This window comes from Triticum urartu, chromosome 5A, assembly GCF_056163025.1.
Source record: "Triticum urartu cultivar PI428250 chromosome 5A, HENAU_Tu73, whole genome shotgun sequence".
Lineage (NCBI taxonomy): Eukaryota > Viridiplantae > Streptophyta > Magnoliopsida > Poales > Poaceae > Triticum > Triticum urartu.
The window spans coordinates 582,455,956-582,483,455 of record NC_141877.1 but is presented as its reverse complement, the minus strand read 5'-3'; the positions used below and the strand labels follow the sequence as shown (position 1 = coordinate 582,483,455).

The following is a 27,500-nucleotide window of genomic DNA, read 5'->3' as shown; positions in this document are numbered from 1 at the left end:
ACAGTGAAAACGGTATGGAATATAGACTGCCCAAACCATATCAAGCACTTCATTTGGCGATTGGCTCACAATTCTCTGGCTTTGTGTAATAATTTACAAAGAAGAGGTATGGAAGTAGATCAGGCGTGCCCTGTATGTTCATGTATTCCAGAAGACGGTGGTCACCTATTCTTCAAATGCAAGAAAATTGTCAGGTTATGGCAAGTATTGGGGCTGGAAGAAATAAGGGAAAAACTGAAGAGTAAGCAATCTACAGAAGAGGTTGTTAATGAGATAATCTATCTGGAGGAAGAGACCAAAGTGAAGACAGTAGTGTTGTTATTGCAATGGTGGCAAGATAGAAATAATATCAGGGAAGAAGGTAAAACAAGAAGTATTGATGAACTTTATTATTGTTAGAGTTATATATATATAGCCATGTAGCCTTTTGTCTTTACCCCATTGTATAAGGGGTTTTCTGCATATTACCTGCACCTGTACATGTATATATACTGGCCTATGGCCCCATGGAAATACAAGTTGCACATTTCCTAACATGGTATTAGAGCCTTAGGTTTTTTTTCGCACGCGCAACTCGTGCTTTCCGATCCAATCTCATCTGGCACGCCGCTGCCTTCTCTCACCGGCCGGCCGTCGCTGTCTTCCACACCCACGTGCCTCTTGCGAAGCTGCTGCTCCTCCTTCCAACCTGCTGGGCTGCTGCATACACCAGGCTCGTGGCCTGCTGCTGCTGCTCCACTCCATCCGCTGCTGCTCCACCTCATCTGCCGCCACATATCCCAGCACGTGGTATTCTGCTGCTCGCTCCTCCACTGCTGCTGCCAGCCGTCCATGACTGCCCGGTGGTCTGAGTCGGGATTGCCTCGTCCCCTTTGGTCTGTTCTTTCCTCGCTCCGGTTCATTACAGCTTCAGGCTTATTCGGATGCTACGTGGGCTAGTGATCCCTCTGATCGCCGTTCACTTTCTGCTTACTGTGTTTTTCTTGATGGTTCTCTCATTGCCTGGAAGACGAAGAAACAGACTGCAGTTTCCCGTTCGAGTGCAGAGGCTGAATTGCGAGCTATGGCTCTTCTGACGGCGGAGGTGACTTGGTTACGGTGGTTGCTTCAGGATTTTGGTGTTTCTGTCACTACACCTACTCTTCTACTGTCTGACAGTACAGGTGCTATTAGCATTGCGCGTGACCCTGTGAAGCATGAGCTCACCAAGCATATTGGTGTTGATGCTTTTTATGTGCGCGCTGGTGTGCAGGATCGGGTTATTGCTCTTCAGTATGTGCCTTCCGAGTTACAGTTGGCGGATTTCTTTACGAAGGCCCAAACTAGAGCACAGCATGGCTTCTATCTCTCCAAACTCAGTGTTGTTTATCCACCATGAGTTTGTGGGGGGGTGTTAGAGTTATATATATATAGCCATGTAGCCTTTTGTCTTTACCCCATTGTATAAGGGGTTTTCTGCATATTACCTGCATTTGTACATGTATATATACTGGCCTATGGCCCCATGGGAATACAAGTTGCATATTTCCTAACAATTATATCATTTTGAAACAAACTAATGAATACATTCAAGTTTTTTTGAAGGAAAAGGCACCTCCAAGTGGGAAAATATGTAGCTAGAAAAAACCTCCTCAAGGTATCCTGAAGATTAACACTGATGGAGCATTTTGTGGAGACACCACGTCAGGAGGCTGGGGTGCAGTCATAAGAAATGGAGAAGGGGAGGTAGTTGCATGTGGAGCAGGTAAGCTGGAGAGTGTACTGAACCCTTTTCATGCAGAAATTTTGGCCGCCCTCTATGGAGCAAACTAGCAGGAGCGAAGGGGATTAATAAGGTAATTTTTGAAACCGATTCGCTGCTGCTGAAGCAAGCCATGGAAGGCGGAGAGGATGATCTGTCGCCTATCTGTTTCGCACTAGCTGATTTGACGGAGTACATAGCACAAAATATCTATGACTGTGTCTTCAGTTTTTGTAATCGGAGCTGTAACCAAGTAGCACATTCTCTAGCAGCATATGGATGTACTCTGAATGTTGGGGATGAGCTATGTTCAGACAATGTAATCCCGAATGTACAACATCTTGTGGCGGGCGATTTAGCTCCGTCCACTAAGTAATGAAATAGTGCATTTAGATAAAAAAAAGACACCGTCGAGGAAAGAGAGAGAGAGAGACCCCGAAGACTTCTCCAAATCATTTTAGTACTTTCCGGTTTGAAATGTCTTTCTTTCAATTGAAGAACTAATTGGAAAATAAAACAACAAGTACAAAAATTGAGTAATAAACCCTAGAATAGACTGGTACGATTCAATTCAACATTTTGTTCTAGACATCTTATGTGCTTGTGTTTTCAAAATATCGTCTATGTAAATGGAATTCAACTGTCCCATGTTTCTTCGGAAACTTCCTTATGTACCTTCTCTGCTCACCATAGAATTCATGTTTTCAACCAAACATGACCACAATAAATGAAATAGCGGCACGTGCCAACTCTCCGAACATGGGCAGCTACCTCTTTACATAGACTCTGTATTCTTCTCTACTATACTACTCTTCTTATATAAGTAGAGTCTGTGATGTCTCTTTCTCTAGAATTGTAACTGTACACTATAATAACATTGCTCAAGTGCATTGACTAGAAAACTGTAGAGCGATAAGAATGGTAGGCATCAGGAGCACCGGCACGGGCGTGTGCTATGCATCTGGATTCAGTGACTTGCCTCTCGCAAGTAATGGCGTAACCAACCCTTTTCCATCTTTCATGTGCTGCATATCGGACAGCCAAGATGAATCAGAAGATAACCAGGATTGGCACCTCTCGACGACCATATCCAGTACGTCTCCGCGGTCTTGGCGCTGCTCAGCAAGGCACTTTCCTTGCTTGATGGGAGCCGGAGCACATGTTAGTGTTGTAGCTGGAGAGCGGAGGCTTCCTCGCTCCACAGCTCGCGTCGCACCTTGTAGTGATGTAGAATTCGCTCCGCCTGCTCGCGCTCCTCGACGCACTGCACTCGCGCAACATCGTTTCTGGCCGTGCCGTGGAAGGTGCACGCTCTAGATTGGGGGTTTAGAGTATCTCCATGCGTGATTTTTGTTTTTATTTGTGAAAATGTGTTCGATCTACTTTCCACCACCTGACAAATAAGTGTGTTGGCGAACTATCCCTTCATATGCTAGATGGACCAAAGAACTAACAACAGTGATTCAGTGACATGGCTAGGACGATGGAATGTTATACTTGTTATTCTGTTCTAATCTTTTATTTGACATTTGAGTTCACAAGATTAGCAGAGGATCTAAATTGAGCATAGTGGCACCATTGCATCTCGCTGTTGAGGTCCTTGTATCATTCTCTCGTGTATAGATGAACTTGGCACGAGAGAACATCTTAATACATCAACTACTACAAGAATGCACTTTTGGGATCCTAAACCTGGCTTTGGCAAGCTAATATAGTCCAAACTACATTAGTGCCCCGTTCTTTGCTGGCATGGCCAACAACATGCACTTAACGGCATGGCCAATGCATTGCCCTAGGGTGATGCCCTGTAGATCATGTAGGATCGGATGTTAGGAAAAAGTAGGTTCGGATGGTGTACCGGTATCCTCTGTGGGAGACAAGTGCTTGGAGATAAAAAGTGTCATCTGGTGCATAAATCTGAAAATGTTGAAGTGGAGAGTAGAGGTAAATGTGTAGTGGGAGTCTACTTTTTATTCTTTGATGAGGCTCACTAATAGTAGCTTGCATTGGGGAGAAAAAAAATCAATATAGATGCCTCAAGCTATTTTTTCTCATGGGGCATCTATATCCATATGCAACCATTGTACATGCCCTAATGGACGACAAAGCCACTCTGTGATTGTATCATTCACCTCCTGTCCAGGTTGGTGTCCAGGGGCCCACCCCCTAGGAAGCAGCTCGCACCAAGCATGACATCGAACATCCTGAGATCCAACACCAGGGACGCTGCGAGGAACCAAGATAACGCCTTTATGAAGGGGACGACGTCATTGAAGAAGATCAGTGCGACACCCAGAGATGGGTTCTGTAGGGAGATGCCAACACGGCATACTTTCGGGCGATCACTAATGGCTGCCGCAGCTATAACACCATCCCGCTTCTCTGGGACAGTGATAGATTACGCTAGCAACGATATTCATGAGCATGTCGACGGCTTCTACCATGACATATTCTCCTCTTCCTTGCGAGGTGGCGTCGTGCTGGACCGCACCCGTGGTCAGGGCTGCGTATCGTCTCAGACTAGGATAATGAGGCTCTCATGGTGCCCTTCATGGAGGACATCTTTCCTGCTAACAAAGGCTTGAACCCTGACTCAGCGCCTAGCCCCGATGGCCTACCAGTCCGTTTTTTTCAGTTGTTCTAGACCTTGGTTAAGGACGAGGTGATGGGCATATTCTAGGATTTCTACATTGGTACCCTAGATCTTTCTCGTCTCAACTTGGGATTATTGTCGTTATTCCTAAGGTTTTCGGCGCCTCCGGTATCCGCCAGTTCTGGCAGATCACATTGATTAACTTGATCTTCCGTACCCTAGGCAAGGTGTGCACCAATAGGGCGACACTTCTTGCCGATCGGTTGATGCATCCAAACCAATCAGCCTTCATCCAAGGCCGATTCATCATGTATCGGGTCCTAGTCCTTCATGAAGTAAAATAGAACGCCAAAATACGGTCTTTCTTAAGATCGACTTCCAAAAGGCGTACGACACAGTTCGCTGGTCTTTCCTTCGAGAAATGTTCCTCTGGAAGGGTACTGACGACCATTGGGTCACCAGGGTCATCCAGTTGGTGTCTAGTGGGCGCACCACTATGAACATCAATGGCGAAGTGGGCTCGTTCTTTCACACCTATTGTGGGTTTCACAAGGGGGGGGTCCCTTCTCCCCCTTCCTCTTCAACATGGTGGTCGATGCCCTTGCCTCCACCCTCGATGCAGCCAAGGGGTCTGATCATATCCGAGGGGTGGTTTCGCACCTTGTACCGGGGTGGGGTTTCCCTTGTCCAGTACGCCGACGACATGATTATCATGGTTGAATGCACTAATGGAGACATTGCAAACCTCTAGTTTCTCCTCATTTGCTTTCAACAAAATATTGTCTATGCAAATGGAATGCATTCATCCCATGTTTCTTTCGGAACTTCCTTACGTATTCCCTTCTCACTGTGGAATTCAAGTTTTCAACCAAACATGACCACAATAAATGAAATATCTGCATGTGCCAACCCTCAGAACATGGGCAGAGTTCAGCTTATTTACATGGACTTTTCAAATTATTCTTTACCATGCCACACTTCTTATATAAGTAGAGGTTTTGGTAATGTTTCTTTCTCTAGAATTGTAGATGTGTACTCTAAAAACATTGCTCGAGCTCGTGCGTTTACTAAAATATTGTAGGGTGATAGGAATGATAGGCATAACAGGCAGCCGTGTCTGCTCTGTACATGGATTCGGTTAGTTGCTAGTGGCAAGTCACACCTTAAAACACACTTCAGGCTCCCTCGTGCACTGCATACCGGATGCTGAGGATGAATCAGGAGATAATCTGGCTTGACAGCTCTCGACGACTGGAACCAGTACACTGTCGCCATCTTATCGATGCTCAGCGTGACACCCTCCTCGCTCGATGGGAGGCGGAGCACCTCGTGGTAGTGCTGCAGTTGGAGGGCGGCGCCATCGTTGCTCCGCCTGGTTGCACTCCTCGCCGTGGCGCAGCTGTGCGGCATCGTTGTGCCCGCATCGCGGCAGGTGCGTGATTCAGACCTCTTTGTGCGCAGCCCACGTCGATGCGGCACTGTGCGGCGTGCAGCCCCGTCGCAGCGGCAGCAACAACACGATTGCCCTGTTTGCCAATGTGGAGCTTCATAATATATTGATGCCCTCAGCTTACCAACGCTCACCCTCTGCTACTTAACCATAAATCAAGCAACACCAGGCTAGCAGCCCGGCAAGACGGCGCCATGTCCTATGCAGCAGATCGGAAGGAGATGTATATGGATAAATGAGTTAGATCGTCGTATTTTAAAGCGCACAAATTTCCCATGGCTGCGTAAGCAAGATCTTAGGAATAAAAGGTGAATTTCCTAGTCTAATCCCATCACTAAGTTCATCTCCAATGCCGACCCTAAAATCCCCTACCACTGTCCAAACTGCGCGGTCCGCATATATTTTGCCATCCAACGCGGGTCTGTATCGGTCCGCAGGCTAGTGCAGATGTACTTTTTTCGCAAACCCAAAACAAACTGGGGGGCTTTGCGAGCATCTGGACCGCTGCCACATCCATGCCTGACTAATATGGCCCACCAAAAGGCACTCTCCCGCGCCCGCGCCCTTTCCCGCCCAGAGCGGTCAGCTTCACTCCAGAGCACAAATGCCGCATTCATGCCGGTTCAGAGTGACGCGAGCTCACACTAGCGCTCCGGCATTGAAGCGACACACCGGCCAAGAGCTCCGCCCACATCGTTTCTTGGTACATGCGACTGCTCCGCGTTCAAACGACAGCTCCGTCGTTTCGCCTCCCTCCATTAAACGTGCGTGGTTGGAACCTACTCCGGCGTCACTCATCCATCCGTCCGTCTACAGTGCGTATTAACTTTAACCACCCCATCGCTTGCCCCGCCATGCATCGCCTATTTAAACTCCGTCCTCGGCCATAGCCACATCCATCCTCCTCCGCTCCCTTTCTTCACTCTGTACCATGCCCACTATGGCCTCCCGAGCTCCAAAGCCATCTGGGGCAACTTCTCGTAGGCATAGGCTCGTGCTCACTACACATGCATGGTGTTGGAGGAGGGGGAGGCCACCTTCTGGCAGGCGCAGGCCGACCAGGCCTACAACCTCTGCCTCCTTGATGAGCATCGGCGCACGGAGGAGCTATTTGCCGCCGGCATTGCCATCGCGCCGGACGTGGACGTGGCCGAGTAGGAGGCGCTGTTAAACTCCTATATCACTGTCCGCAAAATCCACCGCGACCACTGGAGGTACCGCTAGTATCAGGCAGAGCTAGAAGCCGCCTTCAAGAAGTTTGGCGAGGCGGCAAACAAAGTCTATGGCAAGAGCGAGGACGAGGACGGCGTCTCCAACTTCGCCGACGCCCCGCCACCATGAGCATGAAGCTAATACGTCCGTGGGCACCAGCGACATCGAGGAAGAGTAGAGCATGAGAGGTCACCGATGCTCAGGTCCAGGAAGGCAACCGCTCTTTCGCTCCCACTGAAGCCAAGCTTGGCGAGCTCATCATCGTCGGCTGATTAGCCATTGACAGGCTGCAGTGGCGGAGCTTCATTTTTGGGGCTGATGGCCAGCTGGAGATGGAAACGGGCCCCGGCGGTGATTTTAGGCTAGGTTAGAGTCCGGTGTAGGGCAAATATGTTGAAAACCATCTGGTTTTATGTAAAAATTAGTCAAGTTTCAATGAAATTCGTTTGATACATTTAAATATGCATCAAATTTGTTATGATGGCCGCCAGATGTATGTGGGTAGCGTTGCATGGTTGGCTGGCGCATCCGTGTTCGTAGACTGGTCCACCCCTGTCGTCGATGGATGCGGTGTCTGGTTTACGTGTCAGTGTTGGAGATGCCCTAATTCCTTCTCCTAATTCACATGCCCCCATTCATCACTTGTCAAACATGAGTGAAGGCAGGAAAAAGAAAATAGGTTTGAGGCTCACAAGTGGACCTAGCAATTATTTAGGGAAAAGTTCTAGTTGTACCTCCCATACCATTGTACCCTCTATCATGGCTGTCCATTTTTGCATCAAAGTTCATGTGATCAAACTTCTCTTTTTTGTTTCACCTAAATAAAAGAATATTTGAATTTAAAATTTTTGCAAATCAAAATCACGCAAATACTACAATGCACAAAAATGTTGTTGGATTTTTTGGCGCAACATAAAATTTTAAAATTGTACAAATCATTCAAAATTTTATTTTGACAAGTTCATGTTTCACCAAAAAAAGTCGAAAGCATTTTATACAAAGAGTGGCACGACGAAATTCCGAGCGTCTTCACTCGGGCAAATATTTCGTGCTCAGGCATGGCGAAATTTCGAGTGTCTTCACTCGAGCTAATATTCCATGCTCACGCACGACAAAATTTCTAGTGTCTTCACTGGAGAACAAGGGACAACCTCGATATCCTTCAGGGCACAAGTACGTTTTTGAGTACGTCAAGGGCTCTTTACAATCAACTCAACAATGCTTCCGGGTCTGGTTTCGGGAGCCACTAGTTAACGAGCGCTCCTTCGAGAGCCTCGCAACGATCAACATTACTTGACGCGCTCTCATTCATTCGTCACGTGTCGCGCTCTGGGCGCTTCCTTCGGATTTTATTTTTATTTTATTTTTCCGCACGTGTTTTCGGCTATTTAAACGGTTTTTTTTGATTTTTTTGTGACATTTTGGTTTTTCATCGGTCTTCGCCGAAAAAAATCGAAAAAAATTTTGCGTGAAAAAACGTGTTTTTTCCTTTCGCAAGAGTCACGGCCGTGCCTCTCGAAAACGAAAAAAACGCGTTTTCTGTTTTTTCGTTTCGCGAGAGTCACGGTTTTGCTTCCGCGAGAGGCACCATTGTGCTTTCGCGAGAGTCACGGCCGTGCCTCTCGGAAACAAAAAAAAAACGTGTTTTCTGTTTTTTGTTCTTTCGCGAGAGTCACGGTTTTGTTTCCGCAAGAGGTACGGCTGTGCTTTCGTGAGAGTCACGGCTGTGCCTCTCAGAAATGAAAAAAACGCGTATTTTTTTCCTTTCGCGGGAGTCACGGTTTTGCTTCCGCGAGAGGCACGGGTGTGCTTTTGCGAGAGTCACGGCCGTGCCTCCTCGGAAACAAAAAAATACGTTTTCTCTTTTTTTTTCCTTTCGCAAGAGTTACGCTTTTGCCTTCACGAGAGGCACGGTTGTGATTTCATGAGAGGCACATGCGTGCCTCTTTTGAAAAGGGAAAAAACTAGTGCTCCCAGTTCGGTTTTTTCTTCTGGTTATTTTCGGCCGATTTTTTTTGTGAAAAAAAAATTCGTCAAAACCTATCAACATGGGATCTAGTTTTGAAGATCTCGACACGAGAAATCCAACAGCGAAAGCGGTTTGAGATTTGGGCGCACGGTTTGAGAGATAAACGTTTTGAATAAACAGATCTAAAAAAAGCTCTCAGGTTCTGGGAATTTGAAATGATGTTTGTAACAAGTACTTCCTTTGTAAACTAATATAAAGGTGTTTAGAACACTAAAATCTCCGTAAACTAATATAAGAGTGTTTAGATCATTATTTTAATATTCTAAATATTTTTATATTAGTTTACAGAAGGAGTACTCCTTAACTAGTGATTTCGTCCAGTTTCTAGTTGGAATCATTTTCAAGAAGAGCATAGTCAGTCTTTGCGACGAGACATAGACCGACTCCAGAACAACTGTTGGGGTGGACCCAAGTATATGAATGGCCCAGCCAAGAGCCATAGGCCAACAAGGATAGGGTCCAGAGGATAGTGGGCCAAGGGGTATCGCCATGGGCCCATCTGAGTTAAAGCCGAAGATGTCGGTGGCGGCGAATCCTATTTGGCGCTTATGCGCCCGTTCACAAACGGGTGCCTGCAGCGCACGCCCTCCGCTGGCGAGCTGGGCTGGCTCATATTCCCCCGTTCCCAAATATAAGTCTTTTTACAGATTCCAACAAATGATCACATACGAAGCAAAATGAATAAATCTACAATCTAAAATATGTCTATATACATCCGTATGTTGTAATTCATTTGAAATGTCTAAAAAGACTTATATTTAAGAATAGAGAGAGTATATGTTTTGTTTACCTGTTAAAAAAAGATGCGTTTTGCAGGAATCGAACTCGCAATCAATATGTATCATCAATAAGGATAGTAACCACTGCGCCACCGCACAACTGGTGATTTACAACGTTTTTTTGTTCTTCTCTCCGTTCGCGGGAATCCTCCGGTTTGGGACCGGGGCTTTCCCAGTTCATGGTCATTTTTCTCGAGGCGGTTTTTATATTGCTTTTCCTTTTTAATTTAAATCTATGGTTTTCCATTTTTGCGTTTTTTTTATAAAAAATGATGAAATGTTTTCGAATTTATGAACTTTGTTTCAACATTGATGAACTTTTTTCAAATTGGATGAAGTTTTTCCTAATTTGATGAACCTTTCAAATTCAATGAACTTTTTTTTCAAATTTGATGAACTATTTTTATAATTCAATGAACTATTTTTTCAAATTCGATGAACTTTTTTCAAGTTTGACGAACTTTTTTTCAATATCGATGAACTTTTTTCAAATGTGATGAACTTTTTTTCAGATACGATTAACTTTTTTCAAATACGATGAACGTTTTTTCAAATATGTGAACTTTTTCCATTCTGATGAACTTTTTCCAAATTTGTGAACCTTTTTCTACTTTCATCAAATTTGAAAAAGTTCATCGAATGTGAAAAAAATTCATCAAAAAATGAAAGAAGTTCATCGATTTGAAAAGTGTGCGTGAATTTGAAAAAAAATCATCATATAAGGAAGAAAAAGAACGAAAACGAAAAATTGAGAAAAGGAAAAAGAAAACAAGAAAACATTGAAAAAGATGTATTGTATCAGTTGTGCCTTGGTGGCAGAGAGGTTAGCTCTATTTAACATGAAGTAGCATGTTGATGGCTTGATTCTCATCGCGCGCGGTATTTTTTTCTTTTTTCCCTCTTGAGGGTGCCTCCGTTTTGGGCCAGCCCAGTAGCGTGGAAGCGTGGGCGCTGGAACCCCTAGTTGGCGCTGAAGGCGCTGGCTAGGAGCTCCCGTCGCAGGCTAGAGGAGTTTCTCATGATCGGGCTAAGTCCTATCCGTCCGATCCTACACCCATAATTGATGAGACCCCAATAGTCGATTACCATAAAGGCAGGAGCAATCAGACCTTCTACAGTTGGCTGCGAACTAGGATTCCACGACCCTCAGTAGTCGGATCTTGCCGTTGGATCTTCACAATCGGATGTGACAGTCAAATCTTCATATTCAGATCATACAATTAGATTTTCACAAACATTACCCTATTCATTAAGACGAGGATTAGTATTGCCATCTAGACGTCAATTACTAGCTGCCACCATTATACAATAAGCTATTACCATTGTTACTGATACTAGTAACTCATGATTTACTCACTATAATTATGGCAATTATACCATCCGTTATACTCTCCTCTATGATGCACTTTATATAAGCCATGGCAGGGGCATCGGGCTAAGCGTTACATCCTTGTAACCCATATACGCAGGAAGAAAAACAACATGGCCGGAGTAGGGTCTTACCTCCTCCGCAAAGGCCCGAACCTAGGTAACAAATCCTTGTGTCTACTCCCATCTATTTATATAATTGACTCTATACTCCTCCATACACACCCCTATAATATTGTGAAAGAAATTACCACGACACTCGAAGCTCCATTTCATCCACACACAACCCAATATAATCCGAGAAAGAGATGAGGACGTCACCTACAATATTTCCTAGGAATAACCCATGCTTGTAGCGCAAACCCTCTCTACAAAGCTAGCATCAACATTGATCTTAATATAGTTCAAAGGTGGAGGCTGCCACACCTCGATGATACTCAGAGGAGTAGGGACATGTGTTAAACCGGCCACTACTCCCTTTCCTTTGACGTTAGGAACCACCTCTGCATTGGACTGACAAGATGAGAACAATGACCAATAATTATCAACAAAATTAGCAGAGGCAGTGACAGATTCCTTCGCCTTACCAAAAATAATCATTCCTTAAGTGCCACATGAAAATGAAAAACACAAGAATCTGATAGGAATGCGTGCAACATGCGAAAACACAGAGTATTAGGGCATCTCCAAAGTGGACCATCAAACCGCCCGCAACCGTCTATGTTGCACGGTCCGTACATGTTTAGCCATCCAACGAGGACCTATATTGGTCCGCCGAGTGGTCCGGACACACTTTTCCCGCAAACCCAAGAAAACTAGGGGGGCTTTGCGGGAGTCCGAACAACAACCACGTAGGACGCGGACACCCCTGGCCCACCCAAAGCCACTCCCGGACCCTACGACTCTATCCTCCCGTTTTACCTCCTTCCGTTTTATCTCTCTTTCCTTCGCTGTTGCCCCACCACCACGGCCACCCTGCCACACCCATATAAGAACTCGATGAGTCCATCACCTCCGAAGGTATACCCGGGCTCCATGCCACTAATCCTCCGCCGCCGTTCCACACCTCTCCTCCGACCGCCCTGTAGATCTGCTCCTCGGATACTCACCATGCCAGCAATTGTTCGGTGAAATGCCCGTGCTAATCTTTTTGTCCCTTCTTTTTTGAAGCAATGGAGTCAGATATGTACTACATATACAAGCACTATGTTGAGTCGTCTACCGGCTCTTCCGACGAGGATGACTACATGGATGAGACAACAATAATGCAGGTGGTCCTTGCAGACGCTAAGCGTGCGGAGGAGCATGTTCTCAATTTCAAGCGATCAATAAAGGGTAAAGGAGTGCTCAACCGCAAAAAAGGCTCGTGACCATTTGACGGATGGACAACTACTTTGCCCTTGATGCCCTCTTCGGTAACAATTTCCGCGCGACACCTTCGGATGCGCAAAAATGTCTTCGATCGTCTCTACCATGGCATGCGGTCCTTTGATGACTACTTCATATTGAAGAAGGATGTTGTAGGAAGGATTGACATCTTTGGTTAGTAGAAGTGAACGGCCGCACTGCAGATGCTTACATATGGCACGGCCGCTGATTCATGGGACGAGTATGCATGGATGTCTGAGAGCACATGCAGTAATGCCATAGTCAGGTTTGCAACTATCGTGGTCGATGTGTTCGGACCTTACTACCCGAAAGAACCAACTGTGGTAGGCACTGAGAGGATCTTGGCAATCTCTAAAGCAAGAGGATGGCCAGGTTTGCTTGGATCTCTTGACTGCATGCACTGAAAACGGAAGAACTGCCCAAAAGCTTTAGAAGGGCAATACCAGGGTCGTGTTAAGAAGCTCACCATCATTTTTGAAGCAGTTTGCATCACATGATCTTTGGATTTGGCACTCATTTTTTGGCATGTCCGGGTATCACAAAGACATCAATGTGATGCAGCGATCACCGTTGTTTGCTAGATTGACTAAAGGAAAAGCTCCTCCTTACCACTATATTGTCAATAGACATGAGTACAACATGGGCTACTATCTGGTTGACAATATCTATCCTTCATGGGCTAGCTTTGTTAGCACCATGCATCTCTAACCCAATTGGCCAGAAAAATTCTCAATTTGCCCCAAAACAAGAAGCGGCTAGAAATGATGTTGAGAGGGAATTTGATGCTCGGCAGGCACGTACCTGCTAAACAATAGGATCCAAAGACCTTGTGGGAGGTGATGACCTGTTGTGTGATCATGCACAACATGATCGTGGAGAGGATGAGGGTGAGGATGCTACCGCAGCTCTTTAATTTGAGAACATGGGTGATCTTATCGAACTTCTAGATCAGAATCCGACCATATTTGAAGAGTTTGTTTAAATACATCAACAAATTCGGTACGGAGCAACTCATGAGCAACTGAAGTAAGATCTGATTGAGCATCTATGAGCGGTTAAAGGGGACAATAATGTTGGTGTGTAATATTTGAACATTTTGAAATTAGAACTACTGCTGCATTTGAATGTTTGAACTATTCTAGACTATATATGTGGCTATTTGAGCGCACGGACTTTATTAAACAAAATTGGGCCCAGATGTATGTGGATAGCTTTGGATTACCAGCCCCCTCATCTGCGCCCGCGACTGGCACCCCCTATCCACGAACGGATGCGGTGTCCGTTTTGTAGGTCAACATTGTAGATGCCCTTAGAAAACAAAAGAATTTTACAAATTTCAATGTTGGTTCACATGAATATAAAAACATTGATATCACATAGTCAAATTAAGGTCAACCACATGAGAAGATATAATTAGTAAAAGTGGTCCATGTGGATTTTAAACTTCCTATGTTTTTTCAATTTTAAATTGAGATAAAGAGAAAAATGCCTTCATTTCTTGTTTGGTCCAAGTATTTGAACCAGGGAATACATAGTACAACGAAATGGAAAATCCCCCATTTATATGATTTTACCAAGTCCCCCTATAAACACAAAGAGGCCTTACATGGTTACAACGGATTGAGAGTATAAGCATCACTGTGTCTCGCTCACAAGGCTCAACTAGCCTTCATTTGAGAATTTGAGACGTCAATTAAAAAACGTGCAAAAGATCATAGAAAAATCATGATCACACATTAAGATGCACACGGAACCCCTTCATGTAAGTTTTTTAAAGTTATATTTCTAACTTAGTACTCATCTTCATGTAAGTTTTTTAAAGTTAGATCGTCGGCCCGCCGCTCTGCTGCGCTCGGCCACTCGGCGCGCCTGCGACTGCGACGCGCTTCCGCTGCTCCAGCTGCCCGAAGGTACCCTCCTGCTGTCGGTGTGGCCCAGACCTCCCTGCAACCCCGCGCTCTGCAGCGCAATTCCTTTCGCTCCGCGATTTCGTCGTCTGCAGAGCGAGCAATGCGTTTGTAGCCGCTGGCTATTGCGTTCTGCTGTGGACGAGACACAGTCACGCAGGACTGGGGATAGGCTACGAACTTGGCATGATATATTAAATTAGGAGATGTGTGGATTTTGATGGGGGCGTTCTAACCTGTGAATTCAAAATCGTAACATGCGTGCATAGATTAGCTTACTCCGTTTGTTCAATGTGTATGCATCAGATCTATCAAGTATGCTTGAAATTTGGGGCTGGGACAAAGATGTTTTCAGTTATTCAGAAGTCAGAACATTGGTTCAGGTTGTAGCCGAGTAATTATGTTTGTTCACTGAAAAAGATATACTCCGTAGTTTTCTTATGGCGGGTGTATAACACGCCATGGTAATAAAAAGTTGATGCCTATCTTGTCTTGGTGGCATCACATATAAGCATTGCAACATTCTTTTTGTTCGATGCTGAAGTTCCACCTGCGGTGTCTTCTTTTGCTCCTGCCTTTGTAATTGATATGGTGATAGTGATACAACTGTCAAATCGACTACTCCCTCCATTCCAAATTACCCGTCGTGGCCATGACAAGTAATTTGGAACGGAGGGAGTACCTTGCATAGGAACTGAAATGCTCATGATAGATGAAAGCATTTATTCATGTTTGCATAGTCCAGAATATAACATATCCTTGGTCTACTCAAAGATGTCTTGTGCTCCATGGTAATGGTATAGACTCTGTCTTGGCAAGCTAACATATCCTCCCCCAAGAGAACCAGAACGCGTTGGAGGAAAAGCGGAGGCTTGGGCGAAGAAGGGCACGCCGTCGGCAGCTGTCACCGACCCCAAACAGCGCCCGCCACCACCCAACCCTCAAGGCGGCACCTTCAAGAAGGTCACGACGCCAAAGACACCGCCGCCGCCCACCGGAGTTAGGTTTTCACCCGAGAAGCTAGGTGGTGGGGAGTGGAAGGGCATACCTTGACAGACGTCTCCATGAAGAAATCGGCACCCGCGGGCGTCGTCGTCGTCGCGGCCGGCCGGAGCCGACCCGGGTTTCCCCCGATCTGGATCCCGACCACCAGAATCGCCCGCATCCCATAGGCAGGCCATACAACACACCCAGGGACCCTCGCAGGAGAAGCGCACCGAGCAGGGAAGAAGGCCAGCAGCCAGATCCGGCGCCGCCAGCCGCTAAGGCAGCCACACGAGGCCCCAGGCCACCGGAGATCCGTCGGCCACCCGACCAAATCGCCGGCACCACGCCAACCCCACTGCCCGCCGCAGGAGACAGGGAGCCTCGCCAGGGGCCGCCGCCCGGATCCGAGACCCTCCGATGCAGATCGGAGCGGAGCCGGCCCCGCCGCCACAGTCCCAGACCGCGCCCCAGGCATGGCCCGGCGCCAGCCTCGTGCGACGGCGAGGAGAGATGGAGAGAGAGGGAGGTTACGCCGGCGGGAGGGGAATCAACCCCTGAGACGCCCGCTAGGGGCGGCGCGGGGGAGGGGGAGGGGGCTAAAAAATGGGGGAGAATTTGTTTAGATCACTATTTTAGTGATCTAAACGCTCTTATATTTCTTTACGGAGGGAGTATTTATTTTGTTTGGAATAACTCCCTAGTATTTTAGAAGTATTGCCTATATCTGGTGACTGCTTTCACTGGTTATTATTGCTTCTGATGTTTCCAGACTGTGCTAAGCAATTCAAAGAGGTCAAGACTCATGCTTCCGGTGAAGAAACAGAGAAGAGTATCATAGAGATGCTGATAGAAGAGCTACAACAGAGAGAGGAGGAAGCAACCGAAGCTCAGCAACAAGCCGATGTAAAGTTGCTCGAGGCTAAAAAACTAGCTTCACAGTATCAAAAGGAGGCTGACAAATGCAGTTCAGGTATGGATACATGTGAAGAAGCTAGGGAAAAGTCAGCAGAGTCACTGCTCGGTCAGAGGAAATTAACTGTTTTATGGGAGGAAAGGGCTCGGGAACTAGGATGGAAACCCGGGAATGTCAAACCTCACCAGAATCAATAATGAACACTGGCGGATGGTGATGGACAACATACCAGTCAATAGAGATCTCATTGCAAACACCCTTCCTCGGTGATAGATGTATGGAAAAAGGGTTTCACTTCTGGTGACTTTTGATGTTGTTCCGGTTTGGCCAAGGTAGAGACCCCCCGCGTCGCCCCCGCTCGGGCGACTCGGGCGGGATCTAAAACCCTAGCCGCCGGGGGTCCTAATCCGTCCTCCCCTCCCTCCTCCGCCGCCGAAGGACGCCACCGGCTATAGCCCGGGGCTGATGGAGGTGGCGGGGGTCTTCCCTCTTGCCTGCGTCGTGCGGGCGGTGCGGAGCCCCGCGGCGTGGGTGGCACGGCCGATCTGGCCTGGCGGCGCGGCGGGCCTGCCTTCCGGCGGCGGCGCGGCGGCTGCCTCGGCCAAGGGCGGTGATGGTGGGGTGAGGCAGCCGGCCCTGCCTCGGGCTGCGTGGCGGCGTTCGGCGGCGGCGGCCGGGTCTGCGGCGACACAACATCTGACCTCGGATCGGCGGTGGCGGCATGAAGGGCCTGGTGGTTGGGTCGGCACCATGCGGGTTGTGCCCTCCGGACAGATCTGATCTGGCCGGTGCGGCCTACTCCATGTGCGGCGGCTCAGATCAGCGGCGACCCGTGCACACAGTATGTGATGAAGGTTCTTCGAGCGGATCCGGGTGAAAACCTTGTGCTCGGCTTGATGCCAAGACCAGCGTTGGTGGCACCCTGTGGTGTCATTACCTTCTTGAAGGCATCGCCATGGAGAAGCTCTAGACCTCTATCCGCTACCTCCGGGGGAAACCCTAGATCAGTTGATCGGATGACGGCGGCGCGTTGGTGTCGTTTCCTCCTTGGGGGCGTCATTCTTGGAGGCGTACACGGGTTCGAGGGACCAGCGGGCGCCTTTTTTGGTGGAGCGGTACTTCATCCTTCACATTGATGACGGCGGATCTCGGCGGCATGGTGCAGTGGAGACTCGGCGCCCGATGCGCGGTGATGGACTCGCGCAGGTGGAGGTAGTTGTCTGGCATCAAGGTGGCGTCGATGGCGGCGTGGCCTGACAAGGTAGAAGTCTCAATATCTGCTCTGAAGACGGACCTGTGGAAGATGGCGGCGACGACACATGTGTGTGCGTCAGACCAGTTTATGCCCCAGACCCGGTATGTGGCTCGGCTGGGGCTTCTGGCTTTTGATGATATGCTTAGGTGAGTAGACCGGGTATTTGGCCCAGGTAGCACCCCTTCATCATATGGATAGGAGTAGTGGCATATGTTGCCAAGATGGCGGATTCAGACATTTTGTTGTAATATTTTGTAAGGTCCTCGTGAATAATCAATAAAGTGGCCGTATGCATCTCCCAAATGCAGAGGCCAGGGGTCATCCTCCTTTTCTAAAAACTTCTGGTGACTTTGCGCTACGACGAGCTCCCTTATCCATAGTTAATTGATATTGGGTTTGTAGTATACGTCCATTGTTGTTTACCAGTATTATGTTAAAATGGCCATAGAGTGTCACTCGTCACGTGTAAGTCTTGAAGGGGTGATCCGTTTCTTGGTTTCGTCGGTGACGAGTTGTGGTATTCCTTTTTTTTAAACAAATTCTCATGTTACTATACTTGAGAAGAGAAGATGGTGCAGTACGGATTAACTTTAGATGATATTTTGGTCAAGTGGCTACCGAAGACAGTCAAAGAAAGGGTGCTAGACTCCTCAAGACTTCTCCAAACCGAACCTGTCAGTGCTTTTCCACTTGAACTGTGCATGGTATTGTGATAGATAACTTATATGATCGTCCTTTGTTTCTTCTAGAACTTCTGTACGTTCCATTTTTGCTTGACAGAGAATTCAAATTTTCAACCTAACATGCCCACAGTAAATGAAATATCTGCCTTTGCCTACTCTCGAAACATGGGCAGAGTTCAATCTATTACACAAACTCTTCATGTTCTTCTCTACCACGTTGCACGTCCTATGTAAGTAGAATTTGAACCCCTTACATAAACCCTTCATATTCTTCTCTACCATGTCACACGTTTTATATAAGTAGAGGTTTTGGTGCTATGTCTTCCTCAAGAATTAAAATTCTACACTCTAGTAATGTTGCTCAAGCGTGTTGATTGGGGAAATGGTAAAGATTGTTAGGAATGAGAGGCAACGGGTTTACCAGAAACAAAAGGAGGGAGGGACCTTGTGTGTACAAAGTGGTGTGTATATCGGAGTTACATGTCCATGTAATCAAGATACTAGTTACATCCAGGTTCAGGAGACAGCTTCGACAAGGAAGACAAAACCAATGAGCTGATGTGGAACCTCAAGGAATGTAGACGATCTGTGGACCTTGAGCAGGCATCATGTTGGATAGAGTTGGTCACCAATATGTTGGAGTAGCCTCGCATATGAACTAACACTGCTTGCTCTCTCCCTCCATATTGAGTTAGAGGCGGAGTACCCGACGCTCTGCCTCTTGATGCTGGCAGACTGCGTCCTACGGTAGTGTAAAGAGCGTGGACGCGGAGGTGGCGCCGACATAGGAGAATCGAGTGGCGTGGTCCAAATCATCAAATTAGTGTGGGACACCCTAGTCCAGTTCCAACATATGCCACTTTATCAGGTCCAACTATAATTATAACTCAGGAAATTAACTGTGTTGTGGGAGGACCGGGCTAAAAAAATCAGGATCGATGGAAACACATGAATGTGCATTTGCACCAAAATCGGTAATAAACATTGGCTTACGATGATGGTACAACATGCCAATCATCAGACCACATTACAGATAACCTTCCCCGAAGCGAACTTTGTGATAAAGGATAGCAAAGGATTTCAGCTCTGGTTAACTCTGTCTCACTTTGCGCTGCTACAGAATTGCAATTTGTGTTGGGAGTAATGGCCACTGGACAAGATGCAGTTATAGTTTTAAGATGACAATATAATACTCTTACCAAAGGTTTTGTGCCCTTACAGCGCAGTGACGCCCAAGTGTTCCGTACAACATCAACACATTGGAAGTTGATGAAGGCAGCAAAACAAGTCTGTAAGTGGATCTAGAAGAATAAGCGCCTGACATCATGAGAAGCTAGGAAGTAGTTGAACGCCCATGATGTATTAGTTTATAACTACTAAGCTCTTTACAGTAGGATAATTATCTCAGAAATGTTGAGAACAGCGCTTAGAGCAACTGAATGTTTAGGAGTGAAGACTACACAGTGTAGTTATAATACTACTCTAGAGACTCAACCCTTGAGTCATATTTATTTTCCTTTCACAAACTATCAGTAGTATCTTAGAAGCATTGTCTTGTCTATAAACATAGGCACATTATTGTTTGTCTTCATCAGAGGCAATTAGACATGGCAATAATGGAGCACCCACGGGTATTAATATTCCATATCCATATCTGCTACTGTTTCCAGAATGTTCCAAAAAATCGAAAGAGTTTAATGCTCACTCTTCTAGTGAAGAAACAAAGAAGAGTTTGACAGAGCTACTGATAGAAAACTGAAGCAGAGAGGAGGAAGCAACGGAAGCTCAGCAACAGGCTGGTGCAAAATCACCCGTGGACAAAAAGACAAGCTTCGCGGTATCAAAACGAATTTGATTACAGGAACTGGATGAAAACTCATGAATATGAAAGAACACCAAAATGGATACATCATACCAGGCAACATAGGCGTCATTAAAGATACCCTTGTTAGTAGAGGAAGAAAAGGGTTTCAATAATTTGGTGAGCTCTGTCTCAGTTTGCGCCCCCACGAGCTTCTTTGTACTTAATATCAGGTTTGTAGTAATATGTCCATACCTGGTAGTGAGAATTATGTTAAATTGTCCATATTAAGATACTCATCACCTATAATTCTTGAAGGATTGTCAGTTTATTGGTGGTTGTTTAGGAGTTAGGAATGATGGTAAAGAAAAGGTTCTTATTGCTACCAAGTTGCTGTGTGGATAGTTACTTGATGACTTATAACATTTGGTCTATCTCAGATGCTCATGATACTACTTGAAAAGAAAGATGGTGTAGTAGAGGAGATTCTGTTGTTGCAGAGGCCTGCAAGCACGATGCAAGATAGAGCGATCGAGAGAGAGCGAGAGGTGGAAGACACTGGTTTTGCGCTGTTGTTACAGCCTGCAGCTTTTCTGTTTCATTCTTATTTATCTGAACTCAAAGTGAGCTCCTCAAAACAAGCAAAGAAATGGTCGTGCTCGCCAAGCTTACGGGCCGTGCCATCCCACGATGCTCGAACCTGCATGATCCCTACTTGCTCGCGGTGAGGAATGCGTGATCCATGCCATCCCGCGGCGAGCTGAAGAGTAGCTAACTACCTGAACGCTAACTGAACTGAACCCGTACGTGTGCAAACACAGGCTGACGGTCAGTGTTATTCAAAGAACTGTAACCTGAAAACTGAAACTTGTGTCTTGTGTGTGTGTGTGTGTGTGTGTGTGTGTGTGTGTGTGTGTGTGTGTGTGTGTGTGTGTGTATGTGTGTGTGCGTGCAGGTTATCCAACAGATTCAGTATAGATGAAAGTTTAGTGAAGAGAACTAAAAACACTGTAAAAGAAAGGGAGAGATAGAGACTCCCAAAGGCTTCTCCAAACCTTGTCAGGAGTTTTCCATTTCATCTGCGTGTGGTATTGTGATAGACATACGATTGTGCTTCAGAAATGACACGGTTTGCGTGTCTCTATGTAAATGGAATCCATACATATGATTTTTTTTTCTCTAGAGCTTCCATCCATATCCTTTCTGCTCGACGGAGAATTAAAATCTCAACCAAATATGCCCCCAAATAAATTATACAACTCAACGCCAACTCTGTGAACACGGATACGATTCAACCTCTTAAATAGACTGTTCATACACTTCTCTACCACCCCACACTTATTATATTACTAGGGTTTTCGTTCTTACCTCTTTCACAGAAAGACTAGCTGTATGCACCGACAGTATTGCTTGAGTGCATTGACAACAAAATATCAAATATGAGTGCTAGGAATGGGAGGCAACGGGAGCATTGGCACATGTGGATTCTTCAGATATAGTTTGCACATAGTGGTATGCATACCACAATTATATCTCCATATAATAATGTTACTCGTAACATCTACTGACAAGGAAGAACTTCGACGATTAAGAAAAAGCCACTGAGAAGATCTGTAGCCTCAAGAGACAAAAAGATACCAAATCTTGAGTGGGCAAAGCAAACCGGGATGTCGAAAAGGAAATACTTGCTATCATTAGTCCGATAGGAAGTGATCGTCGCACTGCTCATGCACCCTTGATTCATGTTTCATCCCATGGCCCACATATCATTCATTCTCAGGTTGCAACTTCCTTTTATCCCCTTCTAAAAAACTTCCTTTTTTTTCATGTAGCCACGTCTCCGTAATCCCTCGTTCGCCATCCACCGCATCACCGCGGTTTCTTCGTCAGCATCGCCCATATTCTCTCTGCCCTGCCCTTCTCGAGGTGCCCCCAAGATCTAACCCCTCTCTCACAACCCCGCCTACAGACAATGCGGTGTATGACAAGGAAGGCAACGACACGGACGACGTACGGCCTGGAAGGTGTGGGTGAGTAGGCGAGTAGTGTGTGTGTGGGCGTTTGTGACTGTTGGCTGGGTCCAGCTTGTAAGCGTGCTATATAAGCTGCTGGTAACCATCAGGCAAATCATCGAATTAGAAATGAGTAAACTCTGACTAGTTTAATTTGCTCTCTTCGGTCCCTTTCCTGTACGTGTGTTACTGACTTACTGTGTTCTTGAGTGATTACTGATTTGTCCCTTTATCTCTCTATATGATCTCTCGAGGTCCTGCTCGGGCCATCACAATTGGTATCTTGAGCGCTTGGGGGGGGGGGGGGGGGGGGGGGGGGGCAAACACACAAATTTTCATAACCTAAGCTCTAAAAAAAATTATGCCACACTAAGGTCCGCCGCTGGCCACGACGGCCTACCGCCTCAAGCCCCAAACCGTCCATTCCCAGCCTTCAAAGGGGAGTTTCCTTTGCTATTGGATTGATAACTGCTATACATACTTTGAGATGTACAACGTTCCTGCTCGCCACTGGATTAGCACGGCTGCCCTGTACTTTGAGGATCATTCTGCTCTCTGGCTAACAAGAGTTTTGGCTGTGATGAATATGATGGCCAAGTTTCAGCTTTGACAAACAGGCACAGTTTCTGAGTACAAGCGCTCGTTAGAATCTTGCATGTATCATTTACTGTCTGTGGATTCCTCTCTTAATTCCAGATGGTTTATTTCACACTTTGTTCATGGGTTGCGTGATGATCTTCCTGCTAATGTTCATTTGCAATGTCCAGCCAATGTTACCAGGGCAGCTTCTTTGGCCTGCATCCAGGAAGAAGAATATCAATGTCTTCGTGCACGGCCTACAGCACCAACTAAACACCCTACTGCAGCAGCAGCAATTGCAGCTCCTGGTACCAGTGCTGTTTTTTTTTTGGAAAAGGGATGATTCCCCGGCCTCTGCATCAGAAAGATGCATACGGCCATCTTATTAATCAAATAAAGTAGTGCCAACATGGTTCAAAAGGTCTCCAAAAGTAATAAAAGAGCACATACAGCTCACACAGAGCCAATAGGGGCTAGAGACACCAACTAGCCAAGAAAAGACGCCACAACCGGCTGGCTAAAACTAGATATGGAAACTAATTGTCTATCCTATTACATGACCGCCATCCAAACCGGTTGAAGATATCCCGAGCTACCATCTCCCAGCGGAAAGACCCAGTAACCAAATGCTCCCTGGCCTCCGTCTGGGTGAGTAGCGACCACGAGCGGATCAGTGCCGTAGTTCGGAAGGAGCTCGTCGAGTTGGTGATGATTATACCCGCGAGTCAGTTTCGGGATTCTCACAGGACAAATGGTATTTGTTTTTGATGTGGAGACAAATACATTAAAGACCATAAGTGCAAGCAACCAGCTCAAGTTCTCATGATTCACTTGGGTGATTTTGGCGAAGTATTGTCTGAGGATACAATTCATGCCTTGGAGCTGCTGGATCCTGGATGAGCCTGCACCTAGATGCATCCTGTTGTTCTCTGTCCAGCCATGTTCTGCTCGAACAGAAGAATTGTGTGATATCCCATGTTATAGAATTTAAATAATTATGATTGTTTTGATCTTGTTTGAATTTGAGTGGAAATTGAATTTTTTTTGAAGTTACATGAATATTTAAATTGAGAGAGAATAAAATGACTTTCCTAAATATTCATTGTTCATACTTAATTGGATTTTATTATTTAAAGCAAATCCAACTCAAAAATAGCCGAGAGAAGTAAATATGACTCTTCCAAAATAAAAAGAGTGGAAAATGCTTTTTTAAATGTTATTTGAATATTTGTTTGGCAGTTCAAAATTACGTTGGAAATTATTTATAAACCTAAGTAAATTTTTAGGCCATATTTATCCCTATTGTAAGTAAGTAGGGCGGTGACATATTAAACCCCCTTCTTTCTCTGTGTTTGATGAAAACAGATTGTTTTAAAAATATGCTTTGAGTGCCAGCAATCATGAAAGACTATATATATATACATATGATATTTGAGTATGTGGAGTTTGCTAATCAAAATCTCTTACATAGAACCTCCCGGAAAGTATGATGAATTGTAATTGCTTGGATGACTGAAATAGTTTGTTAGTTTTCAAAAGAGTTTATTGTCTATACTTTAGCTTGTGAATAGATTATTACTTGATCATGATAAGTTTTATGATTCCTAAATGTTGTTATAATGATGATCTTAAGCATGATGCTGCTATGTTTGTATTTTCTTTTATCAAGTCGCTCTCTAAATCTGTGGTCATGATTATGGAGTTCGGTGTTCGCTTGAGGGCAAGCGGAGTCTAAGCTGGGGGAGTTGATACGTCCATTTTGCATCATGTGTTCCTATTGTTATTTATATTGTTTTTAAGTTATATTCCACTTTATGATGCAATTCTAATGCCTTCGCTCTCTTAAAATGTAAGATACACCAAAAGAAGGAGATTGACGGCAGCTGGAACTCGGACATGAAAAAGCTATAACAAAGATAGCTATTCTCCGATGCTCCAAATGAGCTGAAAATTTACGTAGAATTATTTTGGAATATATATAAAAATACTGGAAGAAAAAATTGCCAGGGAAGACCCTTGGTGGGGCTACAAGCCTGGGGCGCCCCATACCCCCTGGGCGCACCACCCGAGCTTTGTGGGCTCACCGAGACCCATTGATGTCCATCTTATGATATATGAAGCCATTTGCTCTAGAAAAGAAATCAAGAGAAGACTTTTGGGATGAGCTGACGGCTTCTCGGGGAGGAACCTTGGCAGGAGAACGTTTGCTCTCCGACCGTGATTTCCGCCTGGGAAAATCCCTCTAGGACGGAGAAATCGAAGCCATCGCCATCGCCAACGCTCCTCTCATCGTGGGAGGACTCATCTTCATCAACATCTTCACCACCACCATCTCATCTCCAAACCCTAGTTCATCTCTTGTATTCCATTTTGCATCAAACCTTAGATTGGTACTTGGGGGGTGAAAATTATTGTTGATTACATCTTATAGTTGATGCTAGTTGGTTTACTTGGTGGAAGATTATATGTTCAGATTGTTAATTACATATTTATATCATCTGATCATGAACACAATTATGCTTTATGAGTAGCCCCGTTTGTTCTTTAGGACATGGGAGAAGTCCTTTCATAAGTAATCATGTGAAGTTGGTTTTCGTTCAATGTTTTCATGATATGTTATGTTGTTCTTCGTGTCATGTGAACATCGACTACAAGATACTTCACCATGTTTGGGCCTAGGGGAAGGCTTTGTGGGATTACTTTGTAGATGATGGGTTGCGGGAGTGGTGGAAACCTAAGCCCTAGTTTATGAGTTGTTCCGCAAGGGGTTGTTTTGGATCCTTTTGTTTTATGCTATGTTTATATTTATCTTAATTCTTCTCTTGTATTTGCGGATGCTTACGGCAGGGGGTAATCACAAGTAGATTGTTTGTTAAGTAAGAACAACACGTTAGTATCGGTCCACCCACATGACAAGTTATCAAAGTAATGAATGCGAGTCAATGAATCATGGTCAAAGTAACTAGATGAAATTCCTGTGTGTCCTATAGAGCATTTAAATCACTATAAGAAGTACTTACGGCTTGTCCTTAGCAATAATAAGGATTGGGACACCTCACTGCACCTTTTTACTTTGGTTACTTGTTACTTGCTACAAATTATTTTACTATCAAACTATCTGTCGCAACTGTCTCACAACACTTGCAGAGAATACCTTGCCGAAAACATTATTGATTCCTTATGCTCCTCATTGGGTTCGACACTCTTATTTATTAAAAGGATTAAGATTGATCCCCTATACTTGTGGGTCATTACCGAGCCGCATCAAACACGATCTGTTGATGGAGGGGATGTCCCATATAGCCACCAACCATAGAAAGGTTGTCACCACCTTGACATGCAAACTCCAAGTCGCCCACATGATCACAGAGGCCGCCACCGTCAAAGAAGAGGGGTCGCTGATACGTCCATTTTGCATCATGTTTTCTTACTATTATTTATAATGTTTTTATCCATAATAATGCTTTTTGGAGTAATTCTAATGCCTTTTCTCTTATAATATGCAAGGTATACACAAAGAGGGAGAATTCCGGCAGATGGAAATCTGGACCTGGAAAAGCTACGTCAAGCCACCTATTCTGCACAACTCCAAATGAACTGAAACTTCACGGAGAATTTTTATGGAATATATGTGGAATATTGGAGCCAATAAGTACCAGAGGGGGCCCACCAGGTGGGCACAACCCACCTGGACGCGCAAGGGAGCCCAGGCGCGCCCTGGTGGGTTGTGCTCACCCAGGCCCACCTCCGGTGCCCATCTTCTAGTATATAAGTCATTTTGACCTAGAAAAAAAAGAGAGTACTTTAGGGACGGAGCGTCGCCGCCTCGAGGCGGAACTTGGGCAGGAGCACTTTTGCCCTCCGGCGGAGCGATTCTGCCGGGGGAACTTCCCTCCTGGAGGGGGAAATCATTGTCATCATCATCACCAACAACTCTCCCATCTTGGGGAGGGCAATCTACATCAACATCTTCAACAACACCATTTCCTCTCAAACCCTAGTTCATCTCCTGTGTTCAATCTTGTTACCGAAACTATAGATTGGTGCTTGTGGGTGACTAGTAGTGTTGATTATATCTTGTAGTTGATTACTATATGGTTTATTTGGTGGAAGATTATATGTTCATATCCAATATGCTATTTAATACCCCTCTAATCTTGATCACGATTATCGTTTGTGAGTAGTTACTTTTGTTCTTGAGGTCACGGGAGAAATGATGTTGCAAGTAATCATGTGAACTTGATATGTGTTCGATATTTTGATAGTATGTATGTTGTGATTCCCTTAGTGGTGTCATGTGAACGTCGACTACATGAAACTTCACCATATTTGGGCCTAAGGGAATGCATTGTGGAGTAGCCAGTAGATGGTGGGTTACGAGAGTGACAGAAGCTTAAACCCCAGTTTATGCGCTATTCCGTAAGGGACCGATTGGACCCAAAAGTTTAATGCTATGGTTAGAATTTATTCTTAATACTTTTCTCGTAGTTGCGGATGCTTGCGGGAGGGTTAATCATAAGTAGGAGGTTTGTTCAAGTAAGAACAACACCTAAGCACCGGTCCACCCACATATCAAATTATCAAAGTAGCGAATATGAATTAAGCCAACATGATGAAAGTGACTAGATGAAATTCCCGTGTATCCTCAAGAACGCTTTGCTTATCATAAGAGACTGTTTTTGCCTGTCCTTTGCCTCAAAAGTATTGGGCTACCTTGATGCACTTTTGTTACTACTATCATTACTTGCTCGTTACAAATTATCTTGCTATCAAACTACTATGCTAATTACAATTTCAACACT

The 27,500-nt window shown here is 45.4% G+C and overlaps 1 protein-coding gene across 1 annotated transcript; it reads left to right on the top strand.

Moving 5' to 3' along the window:
* Positions 1 to 12,344: 12,344 nt before the first annotated feature.
* LOC147973049 (uncharacterized) lies at positions 12,345 to 16,565 on the top strand. The gene is made up of 3 exons (XM_087524551.1): positions 12,345 to 12,507; positions 14,388 to 14,471; positions 16,225 to 16,565. Exons 1-3 carry the CDS (start codon positions 12,345 to 12,347, stop codon positions 16,563 to 16,565), a joined length of 588 nt encoding a protein of 195 aa, XP_087380677.1.
* The last annotated feature ends 10,935 nt before the right edge of the window (positions 16,566 to 27,500 follow it).

What these genes read in the sequence shown, in the direction of transcription:
- LOC147973049 (XM_087524551.1), top strand. Translation starts at nt 12,345, where the DNA reads ATGGAGTCAGATATGTACTACATATACAAGCACTATGTTGAGTCGTCT. An exon ending in TTTCAAGCGATCAATAAAGG is followed by an intron (nt 12,508 to 14,387) that starts GTAAAGGAGTGC and finishes TTTTAAAGTTAG; the next exon opens with ATCGTCGGCCCGCCGCTCTG. An exon ending in GCTGCTCCAGCTGCCCGAAG is followed by an intron (nt 14,472 to 16,224) that starts GTACCCTCCTGC and finishes TGATGTTTCCAG; the next exon opens with ACTGTGCTAAGCAATTCAAA.